Source organism: Desmodus rotundus, chromosome X (genome assembly GCF_022682495.2).
Source record: "Desmodus rotundus isolate HL8 chromosome X, HLdesRot8A.1, whole genome shotgun sequence".
NCBI classification, from domain to species: Eukaryota; Metazoa; Chordata; class Mammalia; order Chiroptera; family Phyllostomidae; genus Desmodus; species Desmodus rotundus.
In genome coordinates this window covers 3,657,072-3,678,321 of record NC_071400.1, presented here as the reverse complement: position 1 = coordinate 3,678,321, position 21,250 = coordinate 3,657,072, and the positions used below count along the sequence as shown (strand labels likewise).

General features: G+C 41.7%; 1 protein-coding gene across 1 annotated transcript in view; it reads left to right on the top strand.

Moving 5' to 3' along the window:
• Window positions 1-21,250, top strand: part of LOC112300051 (vascular endothelial growth factor receptor kdr-like) — a 161,466-nt gene that overhangs the window by 67,144 nt on the left and 73,072 nt on the right. The window contains exons 8-10 of the mRNA XM_053917169.2: window positions 1,780-1,897; window positions 3,644-3,816; window positions 18,937-19,087. Coding sequence (XP_053773144.1) covers window positions 1,780-1,897; window positions 3,644-3,816; window positions 18,937-19,087 — 442 coding nt within the window. The remainder of the gene's footprint in view (window positions 1-1,779; window positions 1,898-3,643; window positions 3,817-18,936; window positions 19,088-21,250) is intronic.

Sequence of the window (21,250 nt, the reverse complement as noted above, 5' to 3'; positions counted from 1 at the left end):
ACCGGCCTACCTACCCTCTTCCCACTCTCTGTATGAGGCATCACTCAGCAAATCACCCCATTTGCTCTCCCAGTATTATGGTCTCAAAGGCTTCTACTCCCAATGCTTTGGTGCTTAAATCAGAAAAGCTATTGTTGGGCAGCCCCTTTTCTGTTCTTTCACCATGAGAATTGGATGCTGGGAAGCGTTGTGATTTAACTTACATACTTTTACATCCCGTTGACTGGTTACAGATGTGTGGTTGAGGAACTTAGGGTGAAGTAGCTCATCAGTATTTTGGCACATGTAAAGACTAGATTCTGCCCTGGCTGGTGTGGCTCAGTGGGTTGAGTGAGGGTTGTGAGGCAAAGGGTTGCTGGTTCAATTCCCAGTCAGGTCACATGCCTGGGTTGCGGGCCAGGTTCCCAGTAGGGGGCACGTGAGAGCAACCCCACGCTGATGTTTTTCTCCCTCTCTTACTCCATCCCTTCCCTTTTCTCTAGAAATAAATAAATGAAATCTTTCAAAAAAAAAGACTAGATTCTTGAACATTCTGTCTTCTTTGCAAATTTTTGGTGTAATCTTGGGCAACTTGCTGTACCTCCCTGGGCTTCATTTTCCTCCTCATCATAATATAGCATTTGAGAGTGAGTCTAGTTTGTTTTTCTGATATTGATGTGACCATAGATTTCCTAGTGGAAAGAATTAGTTGATCTTCAGTTTAACGTAATTACCTTGTGTTCATGAAGCCCTTTTCTTACAAAGACATGTATACATACACACATGTACCAACACATGTTCTCACAAACACATTAATACCCATATCCCTCCTCGCACAGTTATATAAACGTACTTAATGTTTGCATGTATACATAAAAACCTTAAGGCACAAATACTAATAACTATCTGCACACACATACTTCAAAATACAAACACGCACTGTTTGGCTTTATTCTGCACTAAGATGTTTCACACTTATGGTCAGTTCAACCCTCCACATCCTGGCTTATAAGGTAACCTACTTTAGTTCTCTCAGTCTCTGGGTTCCATATAGCCACTGGAATCAGCTGTGTTGCCTTCAGTTTCAAGCAAGAAGAAACCTCACTAAAAATAGCTGAAGCAATAAGGACAATTATCTTATACAACCAAGCATCCTAAGGCTTACAGTTCCAGTGCTGATTGACTTAGTGGATCACCAACGTCCTCTAGAAGCCCAGTTCCTTCCCCCGTTTTACTCTTACATTCCAGTCTCTTCAAAGCGCCCCTCATGCCTCCTCAGTTCCAAACCCCATATGCCAATGAAAATGTCTTAAAGGCAGGAAGCCATAAAAATCCCACAACTTGTGTCTCTTTTTGAGTTTTGAAAATCCCAGAAGTCCCCTAGCTAATTTCTCCTTCTGTTTTATTGTTCATAAACACATCACCTGCCAATGTCATCACCTGGCAAGGAATATGACCAAGATGACCGGTCTGCTCACGTGGTTCTCAGCCCACGGCAGTACTGCCTCTTGGGGGCACTGGAAATGCATGAGGGCATTTTTTTCCTTGTCAGAATGGCTACTGGCATTGATTGGACAGAGCAAGGATTATAAGCATTCTTCAAAGTTCAAGGCAGTATAGCACAACAAAAAATTATCTTTTTAAAAATGCCAACAGCGTCTCCCTGCAATCCACGCTGAAAACACCACTTTATGACAATCAAGATGGACCCATCCGGGGCTGGAAAGGGTGTGACTACAAACGGGCAGAGTGAACATAGTTGGGATTCTCCTTCTGACTCCATCCCTGTTGTGCTTTCAGAGAAGCCATTCCTCAATGTGAGCTACAAGAGAAGCCGCATTTATGAAGTGACAGCTGGACAAAGTATGCTCAAAATGGGAGTACGGGTGGATGCTTTCCCTCGCCCCAACGTGACCTGGTATGTAGGGTCTTCTTTCCTGGCTGTTTTGGTTTCCCAGAGCCTCTTATTTCCCCCCCTTCAGAGCTGTTCTTTCAATACATCTTACTGAGGGCCAGTCATACAGCAGACCAAAAAAAAGGAAAGGAAAAGAAAAGAAAAAAGAAATATACTTTCACCCAACCCTACTTTTCAGGGCACTCACAGCCTCAAGAACTAGTGCTTTATCTCCTCTTCTGCAGCTTGCTTTGCTTGTTTCCTCTTTCCTTTATTGATTTCTCATGTATTTAGGAAAAATGAGTTTTGTATTCTGAAAAGAGAGGAGGAGATAAGGCTGGGACGTTAGCCAAGGCCATTGTAGAATTCCACAATCTCAAATTCGGAAGGAGTTTTGAAGGTGATTTTACCCAGTCTAATAAAGGCCGTTGAAGGGTAGGAAGGAATACAATAGAAAGAATATGGGCTTTTGACCCAGACAAACCTCTGTTCCAATTCTAGTTCAAGTTACCCAGCAAGTTACTTAAACTCTCTAAGATTTCGTTTTCTTTATCTGTAAAAGTTGGGTGCCAATGTCCTATGTTATAGAATTTTTTTGAGGAATAAGTAATAAATTACTTAAAAAAAATCTCTATAGCTTATTCAAGTAGTCAGTAGAGAACCATCAAAGGCTCTGCAGCAACGAGTGATAGATTTGAAGCTAAGCTTTGGGAAGATTAATGTGGCCTTATATGTGTCGTATGGTTCCGGATGGAGAAAGACTGGATAAATAGCTACCAGTTCATGCGGTTATTATAGCAATAGTTGCCACGAGACAGCGTACCGGCCTGTATAATCTGGAGATAAGAATAGATTTGGGAAACATTGTGCGGGCACAATCTTTAGCATTCAGTATCCAATTAGACATATAAATCAAAGCCGAAGGATCAGAAGTGCTTTGAGTTTTCAAGTTTGGTGTAGCCGTTAACTGTCTGGAGCTACATGTTGAAGCTGGAAACTGGGGAGTCATCAACTGGGCATGAATAAATGCACTCAGGTGGGATACACAGAGAGAAAAGAGTCCAAAGGCAGAATCCAGGGGAACACTTCTATTGGTGGGGTTAAGCCTTTATTCTACTATTACTGATATTTACACAATACCCTATACATATTTAGGTCATTAGCAACTCCTAAATTTCTTACCCAAAGCCCCCTGTCTCCTTGTTTCAGCTGTCTGCTGAAGTATTTTAAGTGCTTGCTCAGTAGGGCACACAAATGTAAGGGGGAAGGAAGTGGAAGAAGAGTCAGTGAAGAAGAGAAAGACAAGGATGAGAACAAGGTCCCAAGAGCTAGGGAGGAAGACCTGATCCCTGAAGCCCAACAAACAGTCCAGAGGGTCTGAGAGCAATGACGCCTGAAAGAAGATCACTCACTTTGATAAATAGGGTAATGCTGCTAAAATTGGAGAATGTGATTTGGAAGGAGTGTCAGGGAGAAAAATCCGAGTTTCAAGTGTTATGGAATGCATGGAAAGTGAAGAGATGGAAGCATGTGTGAGGCCACTTTCAAAACATTTGGACTATTAAGGGAAAAGAAGAGACAGGCTCAATTGTTTACTACCACCGTGGCTGTACAAAGGTGCTCCAGCCTGGAAATTTTAGGGAGAGGATTCTGCCGTTTCACTTCTCTGTGCTGATCATGACGAAGCATAACCAAAATGCTCCTGGGGAAGAAAGCTGGCTGTTCTAGAGGCCAGCCCTGTACTAACCATTCCTTCCCCGTTCCTCACAGGTACAAAGATGGAAAACCACTCCCAGTGAACCACACCTTTCAGCCCGACCCTCTTAGGTACAAACTCACAATCCTGGACGTGAACGTAAAGCATGCTGGGAACTACACCTTTGCTCTGAGCAACACCAAGCACGGACTCTACAGGAACCTCACCATCCAATTGATTGTCCATGGTGAGTTGCTGGCATCTGGGATACATGCAACAAACCCAGGTTCTTGTCTCTATTATGTTAGGAAAAAATTCAAAGCAAGAACACAATAGGAACTGGCTTGGCCGTGCGGGGACAGGAGTTTTGAAGGCGCTTTTTGCTCACCAGGTGTTTTCACATTAGTCCTCTATGCTGATAGAATGTTCAGATCTTTGATGAATTCATTTGCTGTCGTTTTCTGTTACCAAAGATCCTTAAAGTTGCTCTCTTAATACTAAGAAATGTAATCTGAGGAGGGGAGAGCCAAAACTCCACCCTGGTACCCACTACTGTACATAAAAGGGCCTGGAAAGAGGATTTCATGGTCTTCCATGCCTTCTCTCAGACCTGCTCCTGGTGATATCCCTGGAAAGTAGAACAAAATGATATAATCAGGCATTCTGAGCGCAACCACCGCTGTCTGCTTCATAATATTCTTAATCCAGTTTTATCTAGTGGCTTGAAAGCCTATGTGACTTGGCTAGCTTATCGCTTCCCCCAAACCGATGCTCTATTTTAGTCTCTCTGTTTCTGCATTGTCTTCCAGCAGAAGACCTTCCTGCTATTATGAGCAGCCTAGCTTACCTCTCACTTACATGTTGGGCTTCTGGTAAGGAAAAGGGAAGTGTGTGAGAAATTAAGAGCCATTCTTGGATAGACTGGTCCTTTGGGTTTTTTGTTTTGTTTTGTTTTGTTTCAGCCATGTTTCATCAGAGAGGAGAATAAAACGGAGAAGCCAGATGGATCCTTATGTGGCTCTAGGACCGTGACTCCCCATCTTTTTTTCCCTCAACACCAAAGCTTTGCAAAGGAGCAGGGGTTGAGGGAGGAAGCTTCCTAGACTCTTATTCAGCATTTTTGTTTTATGCGGATCCTAGATTATCTATGTTATTTGTCCATCCTTGCTTACTAGGAATGTTTGCTAGATTTCTCTGGGCGTTCCAATATCAAAAAGAGTAGGCTAATTTGAAGAACTAAAAATAGGTACCACCACTATCTCCACCACTACCGGAATTGTGATTAGAGAATTTCCAGTCTGGCTATTGGGGTAAACACTTGATGCCTCTTTGCCATCTCTGCTAGTCTCTCAAGTCAGACTTATCCCTTCTCACCCTGGCAGTCAGGTGGGCACACAATAAAGAGACGTTGACCCTTTGAACCTATTCTCAAATCCCGATGCTGTGACCCAAGCCCTTGCTGGCCATGAGACCGCAGCAATTCACTTCGCCCTTATGATCCGCTTTGAGACCCGCTTCACAAGGCTGTCGTAAAAATCACGTGAGGTAAATAAAGCTTCATGCTTTGCTACCTTATTTCCTTATCTTCTGTCAGAGTCTTCTGCCAAAATTGTTGAATATTTGTACTTAAACAGCATGTTGTAGGCATCCTAGTTCTCAAGAAATAGTTTCTACATCAAGTGGCAGGACAGAGACCATTCTAACTGGTCCAATAAATGCCAAACTAAAACAGAGAACAAAATTCCACATCCCTACCCACCACTATCACTTTCCCTCCGTTCCCTCTGTGCTGAACCTGTTCTTTGGCTCAGGGTTTCACCAGTAAGATATCTGAAGAGGAAGGAAAGATGGCAACAAAAACCTGCTAGCACCTTCTATGTGTCCTGGGGGCTCTCTGGTCAAATGCTGTGTAGTTTGTACTTTCTCAAGATCATGTTGCCTGTTTTTATTTTTCCTTGTTTTTTTTTTTTTTTTTGGTCTTATGCTTCCAGCTGATGCCTTAGTGATACCACCTTATTAGACGAACTCAATTCAGAGCTTTTCAGGGCAAAGAAAAAATTGCTGCTCCTGGCAGATAAAGAACTAAGAGGCTAGTCACCAGCTGTGCTCTCTTTTCCCAGGTGCTTACAGAACGGCCTGATGAAGCTTTGTTTTCTCTTCTTATCCCAGCCCACACTTGCCTCTAATAGTCCATTGATGTCCGAGCAAATAGTTGATCTGCAGGCACGGAAGGGTGGGGGTGTAAGTCTGCAGTCTCTTCATTGGCTCCCTACATAATCCCTTGCTTACCTGAGAAGAAATCTGGACACCACTATTTGGTCCTAAGAGAATCAGATAATGAGTCTGATTTAAGTACCCATACAGAGAGGGATGCATAGCCCTACGCTAGGGCTGTGGGACACATGATTAAGGAATAACTATGTTTTTTTTCCTTTTAACCTGCATACGAGGTGGGACCCCCCAAAAACTGGAATTATCTTCTGGAAGGCAGCCCCATGTAGTATAGGCTTCCCCCCACTAGGTGAGTGTTCTAGGAACCCATCTGTATCAGTGTACCCACTGGCGTTGTTGTGAGAGGCTGTGTTCAGCTTCAGTGAATTTTTTGAAAGAATTTCTCCACATGTTTGCCCATTTCATGATGGGTGGTTTACAAGCACACCTTCCTGTACCATGCTTAGTGTTCAACAGTTTCTGACCAAAAATGACGTGACTGCTATACCCCATCGACCCTATTCACTCGATCTCACCCTGAGTGGTTTTTTGTTTGTTTCCCTGGATGAAAAGGTGAAACAGAAAAGAGCAGAAATACTAAAATGCATCAAAATCGACAAGTTCAAAAACTGTTTTGAGCAGTGGAAAAAACATCTTGATAGGTGTATTGCATCAGATGCAGAGCACTTTGAGGATGAATGAAGTTTAAACATGTGAGAATAAATACACTAGTTTTTATACATAAATTCCTGGGTTTTTTGGGTCCCCCCTTGTATACTGTAGTAGAGGAAATGAAAAGCAGCATAGCAACACAGCCTAGCAGGAGTAACCCATCCGCCCCAAAGGGAAAAAATTACTCCAAATAAAAATCTAGGAAATAAGGGTCCAGAGAGAACAAATAACTCACTTACAGTCACCCAGCTAGTTCAAAGCACAGGATCATTTAATTCCACACCATTTTGTTTTCCATTCTAAAGATGTGGGGAAAATGAGATTTAGAGTGAGAAAGTGATTTATCCAAGGTATCGTATAGTGTGTTAGAAAGCAGCCAGAGAGAAAGTTCTGTTAGGAAAATTATGGATGAGTCTGTTATTTCACAAACTCAAAATAAAAATGACTGGGCAAAGTGGTGATCATTTTTCAGTGTGGTAATATACATCAGATCACTATGTTGTACACCCAAAACTCACGTAATGTTGCACGTCAATTATACCCCAATAAGAATTAACAACAATATTAATATAACAAAATAAATATAATAATTTCTTGCCCTAGCTGGTATAGCTCAGTGGATTGAGTGTAGGCCTGTGAACCAAAGAGTCACCGGTTCAATTCCCAGTGAGGGCACATGCCTAGCTTGCTGGCCAGATCCCCAGTAGGGGGTGCACGAGAGGCAACCACACATGGATGTTTCTCTCCCTCTCTTTCTCCTTCCCTTCCACTCTCTCTAATAAATAAAATCTTTTAAAAAAATAATTTCTTAAATATATGAAAACTCATAAAATTAAAAAAAGAACCACCATGACTTAAATAAGAGAATATATAACCATCCCGGTCAGTGATCCAGGATCCTTGTTGTTCTGCAGTTCCCAATGCGTTGTTCTCATCCATATGGTCTGAGACAGCTCTGTACCACCAAGCGGGGAAAAAGAACTCGTGCTCCGCCATTTAAGGACACGATAAGGAATTTGCACACATACCAGCACTTGGTTACATGATCACCCTAGCTGTGAAACAGGATAAAAAACATAGTCTTTAAATAAGCAACCCCGTTCTGTTTTAAAATCTATTACTATGGATGAAAGGGAAAAGAAGGAAAGAAAAAGAAGTGTCTGCCATATATACTGTTGTGCAAATATAGTTCAGAGACAAAGCCCACAATTTTGTCCTTATGCTTCTGTCCTTTGCTGCAATTCTTTGACTAACACTTATATGAGCCTCAGACCTGGACAGGACTGTGTTCATATTCCTAGTCTCAATGTTCCATGTCGCAGTGGCAATGAACAGGTAGTATTTGCTGAATCACTTAGCTGGCCCTGTCGTGCTGAGTTCAGCCACACAAGGAGACCAGAGTGCAATGCAGAGCTGAGACTTTTGGAGCATGTCTCCTGGGAAAGCTTCTGTCGAAGAATCAGATGGGAGAATGCTGGATTGTGTGGCTACATCACAGGGGGTAAGCACTCCTATCTCCCCTACCAGCTCCTCCTGGGGAAGAGGAAAAAGTGCCCTCCCCCACCCTACAGGCTTGAGGCATCACCCCCAATAGGAGACTATTTGGGTACCCAGTACCCACCCACCCCCAGCTCAGTTTCATGGTGGAAGAGGGAGTGGCTCAAAACTAAGACATTCAGAATATGAATCTCTTGGAGGCAGCTGTCTGGGAATAGGATGAAGTGCTTATTCCCCTCCTGCAGACTCGGCTGGCATCACCCCCAATGGGAGACTCTTTTGATCTGTTCCTGACCCCAGTGGTTCTGCCTAGCTGAGACTACTTCTGCAGTGGGGATGGCTGGCTGCACCCAATCTGAAACTGTAGCACACCCTTCCTGGGGGAATTAGAGTTGGGGACTCTGGAAGAGACTGAGTGGTTTGGCTCTGCAGTAGAGGCCACTTTTCCGTTACCTCTGTCCTCCTGACGCTGGCTGTCCTGCCCCACCAAATTTACAACTTGTGGAAGTGACTGTGGGTCACCTGGGCCCACTCGGTAGTCTTTCTTTGGAGGGCTCTGGAGGAAGACCAGACAACCTCAGGTGGAGACAGAATAGCTGAAAGGTGGAGGCAAACCTCAGGGAGCCTTGGACATTTTACATATCTGCCCCAGCTCTAAGCTGGAGGAAGCTGACCCTTATATATGGAACACCCCTCACCCGCAGAACCAGGCCCAGTAGATCCAGCCACAAACAGTGAAGAGTGTGGTAGCTCCAAACAGGTAGCCCAAGGTCGGTTATATGCAATGTCTGAAATGACTTGTACCTGCATTGCGCCCAAGTGGACCTAGACTAACAGAACCAGAGGTAGGCTTCAGACCACACCAGAGGTTTACCCAACTAGTCACACAAGGGACACACCCAAAGGGGGATTCCGGCAAGAACCAGACCCCGTGGGAAACAACTCCGCTTCAGGGGGTGGCTTCTGCACAGTGACTCATACATGGTGATCATGGTTTACCCTTATAGTCAACCATCCTGAGTGGTAAATTCCACCCATGACAGGGCCAACAGCATTCCAGATCTAACTACAAATGGAGAGTGGACATAACTCATAAGAAACATTGGAGCACCGAGCTTAGGTGATCTGAAAGATTGTGCCACTGAACCCAACAAGACACTTACATCACAAACCATCAAAGCAAGTTTGGGAATCATAACAGATCTACCTAATACACAGAGACAAAATGGGGAGACAAAGAAATAACCCAAATGAAAAAACAGGAGAAATACCCAGAAAAAGAATTAAATGAAATGGAAGCAACCAAAATACCAGATATAGAGCTTAAACTAATGGTTATAAGGATGCTCCAGGACGTTAGGAGAAGAATGGATGATCTCAGTGAGAACTTAAACAAAGAAATAATAAGCATTAAAAACAACATGGAAGCCATAAAAAAGAACCAGTCGGAAATAAAAATACAGTAGTCTGGAATGAAGAATACACTAGAAGGAATCAACGGCAGGTTAGGTAAAGCAGAGAATCCAAGCAGCAAATTACAGACAAGATGCAGTAATCACCCAAGCAGAGCATCAAAATGAAGAATAATTTTAAAAAATGAAGAAAGTCTAAGGGAATTTTGGGACAATATCAAGCGTAACAACATCCTCACCTTATCATTGACGTACTGGAAGGAGAGGAGAGTGAGTAAGGGATCAAGAACCTGTTTGAAAAAATAAGGACTGAAAACTTCCCTAACCTGTTGAAGGAAAACATCTCACAAGTTCAGGAAGCGCAGAGTCCCAATCAAGATAAGCTCAAAGAGGCCCACACCAAAACACATCATAATTAAAAAGGCTAAGGTTAAAGACAAACAGAGAACCTTCAAAGCAACAAGAGAAAAGCAATTAGTTACCTTCAAAGTAGCTCTCATAAGGCTGTCAGCTGATTTCTCAACAGAAACACTTCAGGCCAGATGGGATTGGCATGAAATATTCAAAGTGATCAAAAGCAAGGATCCACAACCAAGACTACTTTTCTAGCAAGGCTATCATTTAAATTTGAAGGCAAAATAAAGAGTTTCCAAGATAAAACAAAGCTAAAAAAGAAAGTTCATTACTACCAAACCAATATTGCAAGAAATGTTAAAGGGTAGTCTTGAAGAAGAAGGAAAAAAAATCAACAGAAAGAGGAACATTAGTAGAAAGAATAAAATCACAATAATTAGTACCTATCAATAATAACCTTATTTTTTAAAAGTATATCAATAATAACCTTATATGTAAACACATTAAATCCTCCAATGAAAAGAATGAGGGCAGCTGAATGGATAAGAAATCATGCCCCATATATATATCGTCTACAAGAGACCCATATCAGAACAAAAGATGCACACAGGCTGGAAGTATGGGGATAAAAAATAATATTCCATTCAAATGGAAATTAAGAAAAAGTTGGGGTAGCAATACTTATATCTGACAAAACAGACTTTAAAATTAAGGCTGTAACAAGACATAAAGGACGTCATAACATAATACTAAAGGGATCAATCTAACAAGATGATATAACCCTTGTAAACATATATGCACCCAACATAGGAACACCTAAATATAAAGAAAATCGTGCTGGACTTTCAGGGAGAGATGGACGACAGTACAGTCATAGTATGGGATTTTAATACCTCACTGTCATCAACATACAGATCTTCCAATAAAAGAAATCAACAAGGCAACGGTGACCTTAAATGACACACTGGACTGATATTTACAGAACATTTCATTCCAAAGCAGCAGAATATACATTCTTGTCAAGTGCATATGGAACATTCTCAAAGATAGATTGCAATTCAGGACAAAATAAGTTAACAAATTCAAGATGATTGTAATATCAAGCATCTTGGACCACAATGGTATGAGACTAGAAATCAACTAAAAAGGAAAAAACCTGAAAAATAGTCTAAGATATGAAGGCTAAATAGCATGCTATTAAACAACAAATGGACTAACAATAAGATTAAGAAGAAATAAAAAGTTACATGGAAATAAATGAAGATGAACGCACAATAATCCAAAATGTATGGGACACAGCAAAAGCAGCTCTGAGAGGAAAATTCATACCATTACAAGCCTAACTCAAGAAGCAAGAAAAACTCAAATAAACAATCTAACCCTATACCTGAAAGAACTAGAAAAAGAACAATGAAAAAGCCCAGGGTAAGTAGAAGAAAGGAAATAACAAAGATGAGAGAGAAAATAAATGACATAGAGAATTAAAAAATACTGTAAAAGATCAATGCAACCAAGAGCTGATTTTTTGGAGAGAGAAAAAAATTGATGAACGTTTCACCAGACTCATCAGGAAGAATATAGAGAGGACCCAAATAATTAAAATCAGAAATGAAAGTGAAGAAGTAATACACCAAAGAAATACAAAGGGTTATAAGAAAATACTATCAACAAATATATGCCAACAAATTGGACAACTTGGGTGAAATGGAGAAATTCCTAAAAACATATACAATCTTCCAAACTGAATCAGGAAGAATCAGAAAACCTGAACAGATGAATAACAGCTAATGATATAGAAAGACTGGTCCAAAAAATTCCCAGCAAACAAAATCCTGGTCCGGATGACTTCATAGATGAGTTTTACCAGACATTCAAAGAAGAATGAATACCTATCCTTCTCAAATAATTTCAAAAATTCAAGAGGAGGGAAGAATTCCAAGCTCTTTTTATAGGGCAACCTGATCCCAATAACAAAACCAGATAAAGGCACTACAGACAAAGAAAACTACAGGCCAATATCCCTGGTGAACATAAATGCTAAAATCCTCAACAAAATATTAGCAAACCAGACCCAGCAATTCAGTAAAAAGATTATACCCCATGATCAAGTAAAATTTACTCCAGGGATGCAAGGGTGGAACAGTATCTGCAAATCAATAAACATGCTACATCACATAAACCACAATGAAGGATAAAAATCACATGATAATCTCAATAGATGCAGAAAAAGCATTTGAGAAAAATCCATCACCTTTTTATGACAAAATTCTCCAAAAATGTGAATAAGACCATATATAAAAACCACACAGCCAACATGGTACTCACTGAGCATACTAAGCCATAAAAAGATGGAATATTGCCACTTTTGATGATATGGATGAACCTTGAGGATATTGTGCTATGTGAAATAAGTCAGTTATATGTGGAATATAAAAAAACAAAACTAATAAAATATTGTACAATTTAAAACAAAACAACAACAAAATGACCAGAGAAAATAAACACAAAGTAAAACTAAACAAAATTCATCATTGGGTCAGTCCTCTTTCCCCCTCCTCCTCCTTATGAGTTATTTAAGACAGATTGGCATCGAAGTCAAGGTCGGACAGGCTAGTTGTTTCACTGTCTGTTCCCATCTCCCAAATCTTTGCTTTCTGCACCTAATTAGTGTCAGAATGTTCCATGGGTCATTAGGAAGTCTGCAGAGGTAAGTGGGTCCAAGAAGGCCTCTGGAATTAGCAGTTTAGCTTTTTTAGAGTTCTTCCTGTTCCTCTCAGTGTCCTTCCTTAGCTAGTGAGATGCAAGTAGCTGTCACGCACACCCCCATGGAATGACTCTCTTGGGCTCAAATGGAGCTGAAGGAGCCAGGCAGCCACGGGGGTGAATACCTAGAAAAACTTTACTTTACGGGAAGGCCTGAGCCAAAGTGGCGTATTCTAAACAACTGGCGCATCTATTTTCTCCTTGAAGGTTACACAGAATCCATGAGTACTTTTGACCCAGACCCTACCTCTCAGATAGACCTTATGAGTCCCCTGCTAAGTATTGCATGCTGAAAAATTCACAGAAGCTATTTCTATAGCCCTGGGAGGAGGTAGACCAGATGAGGGATCAGGGGCATAAGGACAGGGATTTTGCCAAAAATCCTAACTACTATATGCCTTGACTGCTTTTTAAATCACTCTCTCTCTCTGTCTTTTCTCTCTCTCTCTCTCTCTCTCTCTCTGTCTCTCTCTCTCTCTCTCTCTCTCATAGCTCGGGAGAGAGAGAGGGAGCAGAAATAACGGGACTCTTCTTTCCATCACTCAAAGAGTTACTCTGTTTTATGACTGAGTAATTTTGCCTTGCACATACATACCATATGGTCTTTATCATGTCGTCTATTTTTAAGTTTTATAACATGTTTATGTATTTTTTATTTTCCTCATCAAATAATGATGTTTCTTTAGAAACATACTGCTTTAGCAAAATTATTTTTAACTTTGAAAATGCTGAGCAAAATATGCAACATTATCTTTTTTATGACACTTTTAAGTGCATGTTTTATTTTAAATTTTATTTCTCCATTACAGTTTACATTCACTATTATTTTATATTAGTTTCTGATGTACAGCATAGTGGTTAGACAATCATGCTTACAAAGTGATGCCTGTGTACTTCCGCTCGTTTACTGAGGGGCACCAGGTTGCTTCCGTATCTTGGCGGTTATAGATAATGCTGCCATGCACATAGGGGTGCTTATATTCTTTCAAATTAGTGTTTTGGATGTCTTTGAATATATATTTAGAAGTGGGATTGCTGGATCAAAAGGCAGTTCCACTTTTAATTTTTTGAGGAAACTCCATACTGTTTTCCACAGTGGCTGCACCAGTCTGCATTCCCACCAACAGTGCACTAGGGTTCCCTTTTCTCCACAGCCTCGCCAGCACTTGTTGTTTGTTGATTTATTAATGGTGGTCATCTTGACACGTGTGAGGTGACACCTCATTGTGGTTTTACTTTGCATCTCTCTGATGATTAGTGATGTTGAGCATCTTTTCATAAGTCTATGAGCCCTCTGTATGTCCTCTTTGGAGAGGTGTCTATTCAGGTTCCGGCTTTGGAGTTAGACAGCTCTGAGTCAGTCCTACCTCTGCCACTAGCGGTATGGCCTTTTTCAACCCATTGATCTGTCTGAGCTTGTTTCCTTGTCTTAAAGGTGGATAACACTAACTGCCTAATGGAATTTTAAGGACTAAACAAGAATAAATGTAAAGCCTTATCACAGAGCTTTGGCACATAGTAGCTGCACCAGAAATGTCTCTGGTCTGTAAGAATGCAAGCATGGCATCGTGCATGGAGCCTCGGCAGACTTGGGGTCTGACAGAATTCCACTGCACTGGTTCCTAGCTGTGTGACTTTGGGCATGATTTTAACTCAGAGTGCCAGCCTTCCTTTTCTTTGAAATAAGGAAAACAATACATATTTCTTAGGGTTGCCATGAGGATTGAGTGAGTTACTGCATTAAAATACCTGGCATGGAGTAAGCCCCGATAAGCAGCAACCTCTTTTAGTATGAACGAAGCATCTAGTACATTCCAGGCCGACATCCCACAAATGTTACTCCCCTTCTCTCTTCAGAAAGCAGTCCTGGTCCGTCAGGTCATCCAAGTTGCCTGCCATTTGACCCCTGTTCAATCTGAATTTTTTTTCAGATCTAAATACAAAGCTTTTCAAATGTACTTTTAAAAACAAATGTCCCTGTCCGCCCCTGCAGTACACAAATTAGCTGACTTCTTGATTGGAATCCTGGGGTTCCGGCTGGCAGAAAACATCGCTGTTGGCATCTTTCCTATTGTTCTTTGCACACTCAAATTATATTTATTACCATTCTAGCCTCACTCAATAAAGTTACTATTGGAAACTGACCGAAGAAAGTGGGTGGGCTTTCTCCCAAGTTCACTGGTCTGTGGAACCCTGCAACAACTTGCCCCAACTTAGTTATGTTTAATTTCAAAAATGACTGCAGCCTGGATTAGTTTAAGCAATCACTGGTGGCTCTCTGGGCTACTGAGTTCCCACCATGACAGTGGTTAGCTTACCCAACCATATTGAGGGACATAAATATGACATCTATTTGGAATAATTATGTAGGAACTAGCCTTCTGAGTCATTTGGGACCCTCTTGACATGTTTGTGATTCAGGGGATGATAAAACAATGGTGGGAAATGGGACACTTGTCACTCCCATGTGGCTGTGAATGCATTTAAAACAATGGATCCCCGTGGCTGTGAAAAAGAGTATGTATTTGGTCTTGACCTTCCACTGTCTGCCTGGAGCTCTAGAAGCCATGTGCAGGAAAGCCAAGAACTCCCAGCAATAAAGGGACCTTTGTGCCAATATTCTTATACAAGCAGTGTCTTATTCACTACCTGGCATAGTATGTAACACCCAAGAGGCACTCAAGAAATAGTTATTGAAGGGGTTAGCAATGCTGTAGACTCAAATAGCCACAAAAATCAGTGCTGAAAGAGAAACAATAACTATTTAGACTCAATCCACCCCCAGTCTGGCGGATTGGGTAACTGAAGTCCAAGCGAGGAAGAGACTGACTCAAGGTCACAGTTACCTAAACATACCTGCCCTGTTCCAACACAGATATGCCTGCAAATCTGGATGTGTTTATAGTAAAGGGACTTACAATTATGATTGACAGAAGATATCCCTTGTCCCAGAATTTTCAATCAGTGCTTATATGAATGTTCGGTAAATGTTCCAGAGCCTTAAAAGGTGACACTAGACCCACCAGACTTAATTCTCTGCCTTTATACTTTGTGTCCAGCTTGATTTTTCATTCCACTCATCCATTCAGCCTCTCATTCTCGTGTATGTTTTTTCGTCACCAAACACCAACGAAAGACAAATCTTCTTAATTACACCCACAATCCCTTTGCAAGGGAGCAGGCCAATTATCCCATGCAGAATTGAAAGACAAAGACTCCAACCATGTTTTTGACATGTCAGTCATATGTCTTTTCATTCCCAAGTCCTTAATACTGGAACCAAGAACGCACTCAATGAAGGGGGGCGGGGAGCTCTGAGATCATGGAAAATTAGGACAATACATGTTGATCGTAAAATTCATTTACCAGAGGAAATCCGGTGACTGTCCTTAATTTACTTGCTTCAAACAAAGGAAAGGGAGTAGGACAAGGAAATTGTGTGAAGGGGAGGTGGGACTTGTCTCTGGATGAAGCCAGGAATAGACCCTTCTATTGCTAGAGGTACTCTTTGTGAGGACCACGCTTCCAAGGGCAGTACACTCTCAGCCAGAGACACACATTTATACAAGCTGTTCTTTTCCTAGAATTAGGGTGTTTCAGAGGCTGAAAGAGCTAACTTTCCCCATCTTCCCACTCATACCTAGATGTACATGTTGAGCTTAGTGAAGTTGAAAACTCTTTTCGAGTTTGATGTGACAGCCACAGGAAGCAGAAAAGGAAAGATGTTGCTGGTGTTTGTCTAGAACTAACATTGGTCAGGCCTGAGAAGGGGATAAGTAGGAGGGAGTGGGAGAGAAAATGAAAGACAAATTGCCAAGGGAGAATTAGTGGGCAACAGTTTGTATTTACAATCCCCAGAAAGAAAGCGTTAGTCAAGGATGAAAGAAGCCTGGTTAGCCTGCCCCCCATTTCATCATTCTGAAAAAAATTTTTGCTGTGAATACACAAAAGGCCTGTCAGTTAATTCTTTCATTTTCTGTGAAGAAATACAACTCAGGTCTGTTTTTTTGAGTGTAAGACAGGTATTTAATCTTGGAGGTCTGCATGATCTGTATGCATTTAAAAATAAAATTTGTCTTAAAATCTAAGTAACAATTTTTTAAAAGATCTTATTTATTTATGTTTTTTTAGAGAGGGGGAAAGGAGGGAGGAAGGGAGAGAAACATCAGTGTGTGAGAGATATATCAACATGTGGTTGCCTCTTACACGCCCCCAATGGGGGACCTGGCCTGCAACCTAGGCATGTGCCCTGACTGGGAATTGAACCAGCAACCTCGCAGTTTATAGGCCGGTACTCAATCCACTGATCCACACCAGCCAGGGCTCTAAGTAACAATTTTATCACGTCTTCATTGTGTTTTTTTATGTTTTACAGTTTTTCCAGTTATTCCCCCACCTTTGCCCCCCATTGCCTAGTCTGTCCCCCACTTCCGTAGTCCATCCCCACCTCATTGTCCATGTCCATGGGTCCTTCATATATTTTCCTGACTAATCCCTTCACCCTCTTTCAAACAGTCCCCCCTCCCGCCTCCTGTCTTACCACTGTCAGTCTCTTCCGTGATTCTATGCCTGTGGTTCTATTTTGGTCACTAGTTAATTTTTTCATTAGGTTCCACTTACAGTTGACATCATACGGTATTTGTCTTTCACTGCCTGGCTTATTTCACTTAGCATAATGCTTTCCAGTTCCATCCATGCTGTCACAAAAGGTAACCGTTCCTTCTTTCTTTCTGCTGCATGGTATTCCGTTGTGTAGATGTACGAGAGTTTTTAATCTGACCAGTTTTAAATAAAAATATTCAAACACCTAAACCACATCCCCACTTTTATAAAGATTTGAGGATCTCACCACAGCGTTAGAGGCAGCATCATTGTAAAGCAGAGCAGAATTCTGCTCTGCCACATCACACAGGACTCCGGCCTAACACTTTCAAACATGAATTTATTGAGCACTTACACCGCACCTGGCCCTGACTGTACTGGGCTCTGTAGGTACAGTAGGGAGCAATACTGGTAAGAGTGTCATCTGTTACTGAGCTTCTGCTCTTGTGATTGGAGGAATGTGGGACTAAGGGGGAATGAGAGGTCAAGTATGACAGATGGGTTTGTGTGAAACAGGGCTAAAGGAAGGCCATTCCTAGTGGGACGGTATGAAGTTAAATGAGATACTATCTATAAAAAGCACTTAAAAACAGTGCCTGAGACTTGGTAAGTACTATATATAAGTTTGATATTATCATTATCATCATTATTATTATTATGGGAAACGTTGAGTTTGTGGTATTTATGGGGCACTAGAGCTGTAAACAGTTATGAGAGAGGGCTTTGGAACTAGACTACCGGAGTTCATAGCCCAGCTCTTCTACTTAATAACTGTATGACTTCTGAAAGCTACTTAACATTTTAACCTCTTTATCTGGAAATAGGGATAATCATAGTATCAACCTCACAGGGTGAAGATTAAAGGAGTACATTTGCATAAAGCACTTAAAACAATGCTTTACACTTAGCTCAATTAATTCTTATTAGTATTAGTAGCATTGATGTTATTAGTAATATCGTTCAGTTAGAAAACTGGAGCAAGCGGTTGGACATACAGGTAGGGAACTGAGAAATGAGATTCCTGCCCTGGCTGGTGTAGCTCAGTGGATTGAGCATGGACTGTGAACCAAAGGGTCCCAGGTTCAATTCCCCGTCAGGGCCCGTGCCTGGGTTGAAGGCCAGGTCCCCAATAGGGGGCATGTGAGAGGCAACCCCACATTGATGTTTCTCTTCATCTCTTTCTCCCTCCCTTCCCTTCTCTCTAAAAATAAATAAATAAAATCTTTTAAAAAAAGAAATGAGATTCCTGCAAATCAGATGGAAACCTATTATTGTTGATTTTCTTAAATCCAAATGCAAACAATAGATGTCACTGAAAGTAGTGAAAAAGCCTACTGTTAGGTTTTGTAATTAAGTTCAACACATAACTCTCAGGCATTGACCTTGCAGCCAGGGTCGAGATGAACCTAATGGCGGTCCTGCCAGTAGTAAGCTTCCAATCCAACAGACTATTTTGAAATACACACTTTCTGCCATTTGGGGCCTTGGGTTTACTTCTCTTCAACAGGGCTCTATTGTGCCTACTAGAGGTGAAATATTGAAAATAATCACAAGTAGGGCACAGGCACTTACCAATCAGGTCATGCTTTAGTGCAGAGGTCTCTCTTGGGTCAGATATTAACTCTTGAGTCGCTGGATCGTGGGGGTGACACGGAGGAAGGGCCTATTCATGGGGAGGGACCAGAGTGTTGGTCATGAGGGTAGGGCACCTAGGAAGCTGGGGGCAGCAGCTATTTATAAACTGATGTAGAAATATTTCAGTATTCTAACCATTGGGACTCCTGTACTGGTAATACAGCTAAACTATCAGCCCTGGTGTGGGACCTTAATCTCTGTCATTTTCTGCTCTTGTCCAGAAAAACCTAAGATCTATGAAAAGGATACAGATTTGAAGAACATCCAGCCAATACTCCTCGGCAGTGAGAACACCCTTCGCTGTACAGCAAGTGGCTTGCCCGTGCCCTCCTTCATGTGGGCCTGGGAACCCTGCGGCCCGAAAGACGAGCTGTAAGTAACCTGCACGCCAAAGGACTCTACATGGTTTCAAGCGCAGGTGGCAAACGCAAGGCCTGCAGGCCAAATCTGGCCCTCCACCTTGTTTTATCCCTTCCAGCACCTCGTTTCTACCTGGCGGCAGCACCGAGCTCTTGCTTAACTGTTAAGGAGTAGTTACATTTATACAGTCCTCAAATTACATTCGGCCCTTTGAAGGCAACCGAGAAGCTGATGTGGCCCCCCAGTGAAAATGAGCTTGACAGCCCTGGTTTAGACTCTCAGATTTACTGAGCTACACCAGGGCCTGGCAGTCTTAATATCTTATCGGGAGATTTTCTCTTCCATAGGATATGACAGGTGATGCAGTAGTCTCAGAATGGGGCCTGGGAAGCTAAACGAAGAGTTAGTACTCTACTAGCTGCCAAAGCCCAGGTTTTGTCCAGTTCCTTCCAAAGTCACAGCCTCAAATCCAAGGTAGAAACAACTGTTATGGTTCACAGGCCTGGGAAATGTAGATTTAGATTGGAATTGAAGATTTCAGTGGGAGAGGAACAGAATAAGGCAGGTTTCTAAGTATTTGTCATTGCATGGGGAACAAATCAACACTGAGCTTGGAAAGTGGACATGTCTCATCTGTTCGAGAACTGCCTTCGTGATAAGCCTGATTAGAAGGGTAACCCCGCAATGGGAAAATCTGTCAGCAAATAGCATGTTTAGATTATAGAACACTCATCTAGTCTCCCGTGATCCTGGTGCAGAAGGTAAAACAGGGCTTCCTCTTCCCCAGTAATGAATGGAGTTACAGAGGCTAAGGGAGAAAAATCACTCACTTGTCACAACACAGAAGTTAATAGAGACCAGGCATCCTCACTCTTACCGCTTAAGAGCTTCCAGTTATTGAAACCCTACTATATGCCTGGAACATACTAGATATTTTGATTTTTACTTTCTAGCAATAAGCTCTATTTCAAAGTGTCTCCTTCAGTCTCCTCGGGGACAATGAGTCACATGTGGCCCCTGTAGGAATTAGAAAAAATTAAAGGAAAATTCAGAGAGGTGAACTGAATTACCCCAAATCCCAGAGTAGGCAGCATTTAAGAAAACTTCATCTCACCCACCTCCTGCCACAAAACCTCCCTACAGGCCTAACACACGCGAGAAATTACCTGCTTTGTCGTAACTCTGAAAGGGCGAGGAGGACAGTGCACTCAGGTTTCTGTCATTGTCTGAAGGGTGACGTATTAGCTGATCAGGGAAGTTCATCTTATGAACTCACTGTTGCACCGTGCTGAAGGTGGAGTGTTAGCACATGGTAATGAATGAGGCGGTATCACTATCACTAGGGGATAAACTCTGAATGGGAACGTCTAGGAAATCCAATTTGGAAGGCCCAGAGTTTTAGGATGTGGCCTTGGTTTGGAGGAGAATGTAAGGGCTACAGTTATCAGACCAAGGGCTGGATCTTCAAATAGAAGGGGCTGGCAGTCGGTGTCTCCCAGGTACTGTCTAGCCAGCTCTCATAAGCCAGCTCCACTCAATTGCTTCCTGCCTACACATAGGTCCTTAGGAAACATACTTATCTCTTCTCAGTAGGCACTGCGATAAGATTCTTGAGTATATGAATAATGGTGGTTCTATCTACTTACTTAAATTGGTCCCGGCCTGCTTCCTTTCCTTACTTCGACATTCTTTAATTCCCAAGTCACTTACATTTTTCTCAGCTAAGATGCAGTAAAGCCAGTTATAGTTTTCTCACCTTTCAATTTGGAAGAATGTGTAGGGAATACTTTTCCTGGGAAAATGCCTTTTCCAAATGTCTCTCCTAATAAAGTTTCTATTATGTAAACAATTGAGTACCTACTCTATTCTTGAAGCCACACTAGTCCATAAGTCTCACATCTATATGAAAACTGAATGGGGCAAATATTAGGCGTATCATGAGCTTGTTTAGAGATTCAAATTTAGGTTGTACAAGAAGAACAAGAAAGGAGTATGATGAGGGCAGGACCTATTTTGGGTAAAAAAGACATATTTTGGCAAAGAAAGGACTTTATAAAGAAGAAATATTTAACCTCAGACTTAAAGAATAAGGAGCCAGTCATGCGAACAACTATGCAACAGAAATATAACACAGGCCAGCAGTGTGAGCCCCATAGGTAACTTTGAATTTTCTAG